The sequence below is a fragment of the Coffea arabica genome, chromosome 10e (genome assembly GCF_036785885.1).
Source record: "Coffea arabica cultivar ET-39 chromosome 10e, Coffea Arabica ET-39 HiFi, whole genome shotgun sequence".
Taxonomy (NCBI): domain Eukaryota; kingdom Viridiplantae; phylum Streptophyta; class Magnoliopsida; order Gentianales; family Rubiaceae; genus Coffea; species Coffea arabica.
The window spans coordinates 13,732,940-13,743,164 of record NC_092328.1 but is presented as its reverse complement, the minus strand read 5'-3'; the positions used below and the strand labels follow the sequence as shown (position 1 = coordinate 13,743,164).

The 10,225-nt window shown below is 43.0% G+C and overlaps 1 protein-coding gene across 1 annotated transcript; it reads right to left on the bottom strand.

Annotated features, from left to right (window-relative positions):
• Positions 1-1,731: 1,731 nt before the first annotated feature.
• On the bottom strand, positions 1,732-3,914 carry LOC113711307 (uncharacterized). The gene is made up of 2 exons (XM_072067008.1): positions 3,254-3,914; positions 1,732-3,137 (listed from the first exon to the last, which is right to left on the bottom strand). Exons 1-2 carry the CDS (start codon positions 3,912-3,914, stop codon positions 1,732-1,734), a joined length of 2,067 nt encoding a protein of 688 aa, XP_071923109.1.
• Positions 3,915-10,225: the final 6,311 nt, after the last annotated feature.

The window sequence follows — 10,225 nt, the reverse complement described above, 5'->3', positions numbered from 1 at the left end:
GAGGGTGTACCGAGCCGCTTTACGTTGGAGCTTCCTTGACTCTGCTCGGTCGTCGGGCAGTTCACCTCGGCTGAGAAAGCGAATTAGCGGCCCCATCCAGGTGTCCCCAGGGTAAACGGGGTATACTATTTCTCCTTCGTACCCCGGCTCGGTTAAGACCTCTACGAGGACTGCTTTGTTCAGGTCGGAGAATGAGGTAGAGGCGAGCCGGGAAAGAGCGTCCGCTCTCCTGTTCAGTGATCGCGGTATCCTTTGGATTTGAAAGGACTCGAAGTGCGCCACCAGCTGGAGGACCTTGGAGAGGTAGCGATGCATGACCTCTTCTCTGGCCTCGTATTGGCCTAGTATTTAGCACACGACGAGTTGGGAGTCGCTATAGACTAGGATATGCGCGACCCCAAGCTTACGGGCTATTTGCAGGCCGGCAATGACAGCCTCGTATTCAGCTTCATTGTTAGAAGCAGCGAAATCAAACCTTAAGGCATATGAGCATATTTCTCCTAGGGGGTCTTCGAGGAGCAAGCCTGCTCCACTACCCTCACTGTTGGATGAGCCGTCCACATGCAGAATCCACCGTTGTGGCTCGGCTGTGGCTGGTGTAATTGCCTGGGTGGTAGCCGGGGTGGCTTTATTCACCTCATCGAAGGTGAGTTCGGCTAGGAAGTCCGCGAGGGCCTGAGCTTTGATTGCCGTGCGAGGCTCGTAAGATAAGTCGTACTCCCCCAGCTCGATAGCCCACTTGGTAAGGCATCCAAAGGCCTCAGGCCGTGACAAGACTTGCCGGAGTGGTTGGTCAGTCCTTAGGCACACGTGGTGGGCTAAGAAGTAGGGATTAAGCCTACGGGCTGCATGGATTAGGGCCAGCACGAGCTTCTCCGCCTGGGTGTATTTGGTCTCCGGACCTCGGAGGACTCGGCTGACATAATAAACAGGTGTTTGTACACCTTCCTCCCTTATCAGCACGGCACTTACAGTTTCGGCTGCAGCGGATAGGTACAGGAATAACTTGTCTCCCGGGCGAGGTGAGGTAAGAGTTGGGAGGTGGTGAAGGTATTCCTTCAATTGTTCAAAGGCCTGCCGACACTCCTCAGTCCAAGAGAAACTGTCAGCCTTCTTTAAGACCTTGAAAAAGGGTAACGCCTTGGAAGCTGATTGTGATAGGAATCGATTCAGGGCGGCTAATCGCCCTGTCAGCCTCTGTACGTCGCGGACGCATCGAGGTGGAGACATTTCTTGAATTGCTCTCACCTTATCCGGATTCGCTTCGATGCCTCGCCTCGAGACGAGGTATCCCAAGAATTTTCCCGAAATGATCCCGAAGACACATTTCTTGGGGTTCAACATCATCCGTGTCTTCCGGAGGACATCGAAGGCTTCTCTCAGGTCAGAGAGGAAGGAAGAGGTCGTCTGGCACTTGAGTAAAATGTCATCCACGTAGGTTTCGACACTTCGTCCGATCTGGGATTTGAAGGCTTGGTTGACCAAGCGTTGATACGTGGCCCCGGCATTCTTTAGCCCAAAGGGCATGGTGGTGTAACAATATGTTTCTCGGTCAGTGTAGAAGGCCGTCTTTTCTTGGTCTTCCTGACTCATCCCAATTTGGTGGTACCCCTTGAAGGCGTAAAGGAAACAGAGGATCTCGTAACCCATTGCCGAGTCCACGAGGGTGTCGACTTTGGGCAAGGGGTAGCAATCCTTGGGACAAGCCTTGTTGAGGTCGGTGAAGTCGACTCACATTCTCCAAACCCCGGTGTCCTTCTTTACCATGACCGGGTTGGATAACCACGTCGGATATTGAACCTCACGAATGATCTTCGCAGGGAGGAGCTTGTCCACTTCTTCACCAACAGCTCGGCTGCGCTCAAGGCCGAGGTGCCTTCTTTTCTGTTTAACCGGGCGGACTTGGGGATCGACGTTCAACTCATGTATCATGAGGTGCTGCGGGACTCCTTGAACCTCCTCTGCGGCCCAAGCGAAGACGTCCCGGTATTTTCTGAGGAGGTCCACCATATCTCTTTTAGTCGGACCTGGCAATCGGGTGCCCACACGAACCGTCTGATCAGGCTTTGTGGGGTCCAAGGGGAACTCTTCCACCTCATCCCCAGTCTCCAGCCTCGGGATCTTCTCAGCTCGCTGAGGATCGATGCTATCTATTGAGAGGATATTTGACCTCTTCTCGGGCCTCGCTCTAGAGGTTGATGGGGAGGCTGCTTGTAGAGTGGCGAGGTAACACTCTCGGGCAGCGCAGACGTCCCTGCTGACCTCGGCCACCCCCGCAGGAGTAGGAAACTTAAAGATTAAATGATAGGTAGAGTATACTGCCCGCAAGGCATTAAGTGTAGGTCGACCTAGGAGTAGGTTGTATGGCGAGTCAGCTTTAACTACTACGAAGTTGACGGGGATGGTTCGGCAGCGGGGGTGACGTCCCACAGTCACTGTCAAAGCCACCATCCCTTCGGGGTGCACAACGTGTCCCCCGAACCCTACAAGAGGGGTTCTCACCGGGGTCATGCGCTCCCTGGCCAGTTTAAGGCTCTCAAAGGTACGGAGGTACTTGACGTCAACTGAGCTTCCCGGGTCAATGTAGACCTTTTTCACAACGTAGTTGTTGGTGAGGATTTCAATCACCAAAGCTTCATGACTGCTCGAAGCAGCTGGGACGGGGTCACTGGGCCCGTAGGTGATCACCTCGGATAGACGAAAACTCGACTCAGCCTGATCCGGGTTAGCCTGCCTGTAGGTCCTCTTCCGGGAGTTCTGGCTGTCTCCTCCCGTCTGACCTCCGATAATTATATTGATGACCCCGGCTATGTTGGGTCTGTACCCTAATCCATGTCCTGAGGATCCGTCTCGGGGAGGCCTTTTTGTCTCCCTAGGATCCTCTGGAGGCCTGCAACTGCTTCTGGAGGGCCGCCTCTCGTCTCGGCGTTGATCACCCCGGTTATCTCGTCGGGGTTCATTACGTTTCTGACCTCCACCTCGGCGGATGAACTGCTTCAGGTGCCCCTGTCTGATGAGGTTCTCGATCTCTTTTTTGAGATCGTTGCAGTTCTCAGTTTCATGCCCGATGTCCCGGTGATACAGACAGTAGAGGTTTGAGTTCCTCTTGTCTTTGCTGCCGAACATCTTGGGAGGAGCTTTTTCGAGGTTATTTTGTTTATTACGGACAACACCCGAGATCGGGTGGTGTTAAGGGGAGTCAGTTCGGACTCTGGGATGGGTGACTTCCCCTTGGAGATCCTATCGAACACACTGCGCCGATCCCGGCCGGGACTTTGGAAGCCGCTTCCTGTCCCCGTTTCACTTCGGCCGAGCTCCTTCCCTCTTCGGGGGTCAGCCCTCGGGCGAGCAGCTTGGACTTCTTTCTTCATGCGGTTGAGGTCCTCGGCCTGTATGCCCTTCTCGACCTTCAACCATAGTTCGTGGAGTGTGCGGGGATACTTCTTGTGGATCCCCGTGTTGAACACTCCGGACACAAGCCCATGGGTGAATGCAGCAATGGTGACTTGCTCATTGGGGTCAGGTATTTGTACGCTTTCCTCATGGAACCTCTGGACGTACGACCGAAGTGACTCCCCCGGGTTCTGCTGCATGTTCAGCAAGTAAGCCGAGGTCCTGGTCGTAGGTCGGGAGGAGATGAACCGATGGAGGAATCTCTCCACTAATTCCCCCAGAGTCGAGATGCTCCTAGGCTCTAATCCCCAGAACCATTTTCGAGCTGTCCCCCGGAGAAACACTGGAAAAGCTCGGCATATGACAGGGTCAGGGATGCAGTATAAGCGGAAGGCCGAGATGAAGGCATGAATGTGATCCTCGGGATCACCTCGGCCGTCATAAGACGGTATCGCAGGGAGCTTGAAGTTTGGAGGAAGCCTTTCCTCGTTAATGTCGTCAGTAAAAGGCGGGGCTCTCATATAATTCACCCCGGGTATTCCCAGGGGCCGAGGTTCTTCCTCAGGTCGTCGCCCCAGGAGACCTCGGGAAAAGGCCTTATTTAGGGAGGCTACCTTAGAGGTGGCCTTGGAAAACGCTCAGTTCGACGCACTCCGGCTTAGGCGCCTCCCATCAGACTCCTCTTCAGATGAACCTTCAGGAGATCCATCTGACTTTCTTTTAGAGGACTCAGCCTTCTGCTTGCCTTGCCTCTTTAAATATCTCCCCAACTTCTCGAAGATGTTGGGGTTCTCGGTTACAAACTCGGCCATACGAGTGATGGCTTCTTCGTTTGCGGGCTGGGTCCTCGGAGACTCATGCCCTTCGGAAATATCTTCCTGTTGAGCTGCATTGCTTTGCTCAGCACCAATGGTGAGAGCCTTCCTGCTCTTAGAACGCGTAGGCTTCATACTCTGATGTCTTCGCGTTCCCACAGACGGCGCCAATTGAAGAGGTGAATTTTGTACCGCTGGAGTGAACCTTCTGGTTACTCTGGGTGGTCCACTGGGACGAGGTCACCTGCTTAGATCACAGGAGGGGCTGAATGCCCCAGTAGAACTCCGAAGCTTAAGTCAGTTCGGGAGTGAGGGAATAGCTAAATAGAAGAGAGTATTAGTGTGGTTTTACCAGGAGATTGGTCGTCATCCCCTTCCTCAACGGAGTTGTTGGGTATTTATAGGGTACAATTTGGAGAGAGGGACTGTCAACACGGGTCCCCAGAGATCTGACAAGAATGTCATATCATGTTGATCTGACTGGTCAGTGTGAAAGGCTGTGCAAGGGCAGTGGTCAGATACAGACAGCAAGTGTCAGAGCAGCTTTTTATCATTCCAATGACCTGTGCCAGACGCCCTTTCCCGCCTTCAGCAGTTATTTATTATACTGGTGTCACCTCGGTGTATGACCCGGAGTTCCTAGCCGAAGTGGTAAAATAGGTTGCATTCGCGTTGGTATTCTCAGTGCCGATGTGGGGCTTTAGGAGACCCCACAGAATAAGGCCTCGGACTGGCCGAGCCGAGATGGCCATCCTCATTGACCAACTCTGGTTGCAAACCTGATTGCAACTGAATCTAGTCCAGATAGCAAATGACCAAGGTTGGGCTTTGGGGCCTAATCGCAGAGGTGGTGGTTGGAGAAAGAGGAGGAGGGAAAGGAAGAAGAAGAAATGAGGAAAGGGGTACGGGGGCAAATGTAGATAGGTTTTTTTTTTTCATTTTTATTCAATAAACACACTAGCTATCATCTACATTTTGAGCCCACCAATCTATCATCATTGATTCATTCTTTCTGCCAACATATAAATTCACGAAAAAGTGACTTATCCTTCTCTAACTATGCAAAATATTATTTTCGAGTGACTCGTCAATGCACAAGCAATCAAATCAAATGTAGATGATAGCTAGTGTTCACTCTTTTCCATACTTAGACTACATTCATTTATATGCTTAACCTTCTTTGTGTCAAATTTGGTGTTGTACATGGATACATTGTTTTGCACTATGAATAATTATTTGACAATGAGTTTTCCACTTATATTGATAATTGAAAACTTAATTAGAGATCTCTCTAGAATATAATCAATCAATTCTATATGTTTATTGAGTTGATTATCAATTTTTACATAAGTTACAATTAACTTTCAAATGAAGTAGATATTTTTAGAATTTTTTTAGTTGTTTAATAAATATCAATGTACATAGAAAGTAAAAGAAATATTTTAAATATTTTAATTTGAATGTAAAATTTTTAATAGGATGGAGTGACAAGGAAAAACAAAATGAGAATGTTTCAATCGTCTCGAAAAGAACTTCACATTAGCACCTACTTTCAATAGTTATTGCAATCATCATAATCCTAATTACAAATATTTGAAAGCTATGTCTACAAGTCATGCACGAATTTGTGTAACTATAATTGGATTAAAGTTATTCGGACATTTTCTCTTCTTCCACTATTTTTTTTTTTTTTGGATTGCAAATGAATTTATTTATATCAAAAAAGAGTACAGTAAGTTAGAGGGGGCCAAACCTGACCTCTGTTGAAGTAAAAAAAAGACAGCTATGGATCAAACATATGGAAAAATCTATGATTCAAACACATAACAGATCAATCGAACGAAATCATCCACATGAGGGTGCCCCACATTTGTGGGATTGTGAGTGAGCATGGGAATTTGGTTTAACATCTTGACGTGTTTGCATTGTTTTACCTTTTTTTTGAAAGCTGCTTCCTCGCTTTCTTTGAAATCACTTGGGTAAATTGCTCGTGAACTAAGTTCTGGTCTTGGTCTTTATCTTTATCATGTTGTGAATCATCTTTTTCTTCTTCATTTTTGTTATCATTGCATTTTGTACTTAAATGAAGAAAAGGCTTTAGATGAACGAGGGGGATCTTACCATGTAATATGTCCCATTTAAATTCTTCGAACACATCTTTAAACTGTGGCACATCTTTAAACCGTAGCTTTTTCATTTATGTTCTTGTACTTGTACCCACAAGGGGTGTGTCTCCAACTGATATCACATTACGTGGGTCATGAATTTGGTCTACCTTCTCGAGCGTATCGTTTGCCACTTCAGACGTAATTCCATTACGTTGCTATGAGGAGTCGCCAGCCTCCATCGCCTTCTCTTCCGATGCAGCCTCTGTGAATGCGCCATTAGCTGGTTGAATGGAATGGTCATCCTCAGACTCCGGATCAGTGAATTTCCCATCATCAAGTGGGTTCCACTAATTTTTATATTTATTATTTCTTAATTGAAACTGATTCAAACAAGAGGGAAAACTCTTTAAGCAAAAGGAAATTGTCATGCCAATATATGGTGCTTTTAAAGATTTTTTATAGGGATTTTCAAAATATTTTCTTTTTAAGAATTAAAATTACAAAAAGAAATAAAATTCAAAAATATAAATTGCAAAGGATAATTAATTGTATTACTACCACGGATAACTTCTTTAAAGTAAAGAATTACACTTAGAAGCTGTATTATTTTAATCTTTGATGAATAGTCCACTAGAACTTAAATTAGTTGCACGTGTTCATTGTTAGCGACTATAATTTTTTTTTTTGTTTGTATTTGTATTACTGACTTCATTTTAGGCAATTGTAAAAGTTTAAAATACTAGTATTAATTGCAGATAATACAATGTTTCAAAGACTAGTATAAATGCAGTTAAGGTTAAATTTAAAGTTGGAATGAAGAAGTGGGTTCCTAGGTCTAGCTTTCACTAGATGTAGGATTTAAATTTTGATCTGTCCTTTGCTTAAACCTAACCTAAGAAACGAATGAAGGAAAGGGAAAAAAAAAGTATTTGTAAGCATTCAGAAAAGAGCTTGATAGGTTGCATTTTTTACATTAAATTTATAATTATTTTTTCCTTTATTTTAGTCGAATATTGTATTAATTGATAGATTTTACTTATATTTTCGTTAGTGGTACTAATTGTAGGGAAGTGGAGCAAAAAATGGTTAAAAGGATGATTTTTTAGAAAATTACGAACCAGTTTGACATGGATGCGATCAAGACAGGCTGTCAAGTCCAGAGCCATGGCATTCCAAACGACAAACAAAGTTTTCTATTCGAAACCAACTTCTAATTAAGCAATTAGCTGAGATCGGCAGATCCTTATTAGTATCGATATCTAGTTAGGAAAGTATTATGTACCTTTCCTAGAGTGAGTAGGACACAATTTCTTTGGAAGAGATTTATAACTACCAACAAAAAAAGTGAGGAAAGTCGTCTTTGGTCATGAGAGATTAATCTCTCGATTTCGGCCAAGGAACAACGAAAGAGCTTTACTCCTCGCCTTTTCTTCTCTTTTGCTTTTCTTTTGGTTTTTTATCGTTGGATGTGCATGAAACTTTTGTCAATGAAATTGTCTGGATTATTCTCAACGATAAGCGGCTAACTTCTATTTCTAGTCGAAGAGTAATGAAGGATTTAGTTCATCTATATCTGTGAGATATTGTTTTATTAATTTCTTTTATTCATTAGTATTCGTATATTTTCTGATTTAATTTCTCATGGTTGGTTTGTTGTTTGGATATCAGGGCCTGATATTTAATTCAACTTGACAAACTAATGCCAGTTAGGACAGTTAAATCTGTAATTATTTATTTGTCTTAAATTAGTGGCGACTAACGTAATTGGTTCCATGTTAGGAAAACATACGATCAAATTTAAATAGCCCCGGTTGTGTGTTTATTAATTAAAACAGGACTTTTCTAGTTTCTAATGCAATCAGAAAATTAAATTCTACAAGCTTACCTAGAGTTATTTCTTGGTTAGAGAAGTGGTTAGCGGGCGTATCTTAACTATCGAAATAGTAAGGAAAAGCTAGTTGTCATCGCTTGTTTGGCAACTATAACCTCTTTATTAACGAATAGATGAAATAATTATTGCATTGATGAGCACTTGTATGAACCACTTTTGGAGTTATATCCTTGGCTAGAGCTTGTTTATCCTTAAGTTCAATTTAATTTGCTTTAGTTTAATTATTTTCAGTCACGTTGATTATTTACTTTAGTTTTAATTCTCCAAAACCCCCAATTAGCTTTTACTTAGAAAGAAACAGATTTTCCCGCTAATCCCTGTGGAGACGACCCTACTTGTCATTATACTCGTTTATATCTTTTTGTAAGTAGGAATTTATTATTGCATAAGTTCGCCATCTGTCAGCGCTAATTAAATTTAAACACTCCTACCCAGTGGTGTGCTATTTAATTATATGTATGCCAATTTGTTTAGGATGTTTAACTTCATCAATAATTTAACATCCACTTCAAATAATCAAGAAACGAAGCTTGTAGAAATAATAAGAAGTAATTTCAATTAATTGACGTATGCAAGTTAACTGGAATGCTTTTTATTTTGGAGGCTATACTAATTATTTAGGCATTCAATAGATGAAATTTTTGAAATTAAAGTATCAAATTAATTTTGATACTTGAAAAATGTCAAGATAGTTTGGAACAAATTTAAACATGTTTAATGCTTTATGTTAGGAAGAGAGTCAAAAATTGGAATAGATTGTACTATAGATTATTTTGTCTTGGAGTCAGGCTAGGAAGAAATGGAAAAAAAATTACATGAATTTAAGCTATGCATGGTTATTTTTTTAATTGAGCTTTGTGCCCTCATAATTAAATGAGAACATAAAATTTTATAGATGAGAAAAAAGATCGTGCATGGTATGGGGTAAAAGTAGGGATGTAATTGAGCCAAATCAAGCTCAAGTATTGCTATACTTGAGCTCGACTCGACTCATATATACCTAGTCTCGAGCTCGACTCGAGCCCGATCGAGTACAAAAAATCGATATCGAACCTTGACTCGAGAAACTCGCTTTAAGCTCGAAACTCGACTCAATAAGGCTCGACCTTTAGTCAAGCCATATCAAGTCGAGCCTAATCAAGCTTTTTGACTCGACTCAATCAATTATGTTATTACTTTTTTGCCATTATGAAATTTTATTATAAAGAAGAGTTTATTGTAAATTCCGTAAAACTTATACCCATAATGGTCATTTTATAAGTATAATACATATATATTATTTAAATTATAAATATATTATTTAAATACCCCCGACTCGATGAGTAGCTCGACAAGTCTCAAGTCTCAAAATATTGACTCGAAACTCGACTCGAATGACAATCGAGTAGCTCGAGACTCGGCTCGAACTCGGTCAACCCGAGTTCAAGCCAAGCCGTTGACCGAGCTACTCGCGAGTTACTCGATTATGACTCGGCTCGCGTACATCCCTAGGTAAAAGTCAAAACAATCCTACTGAAAAGCGGGACCCATAAATGAAGAAAAATGGTCCGTCAAACTGAAACCAACAGTTATCGAATTGATAATATAAGTGGAGCAGATGACAACCATGGAGGCTCGGCAAGAAAAATGACTTTTTTTTATCGACACAATAATTTCTATTCCATACAAGAAAAGGATGGATCCAAAGGGTCAATAGAGAATCCGAAAGAGATTAAACCGCTATCGAAATTCAAGAAATTCTAATGAAGAATGCAAGTCAAAGAATTTAATTTCTTGACCTACATCTAAGGAGATACATCTAAGGAGGGGTTTTCCTTGACCTACATCCAAGGGGAGGTTTAAACCTTTTTTGGTGCCAACTACTTTAATGGTTGTTGGTAAGAAAATACTTTTTTGACAAATGTGTTTTACTTTTAGAGGAACAGTCTCTCTATTTCACAGCTTGATAGTATTTATCGAGATGGTTCCTGTTTCTCTTCACTTCTCTCCCAACCTATGTTTTAATCTTCTTTTTATTT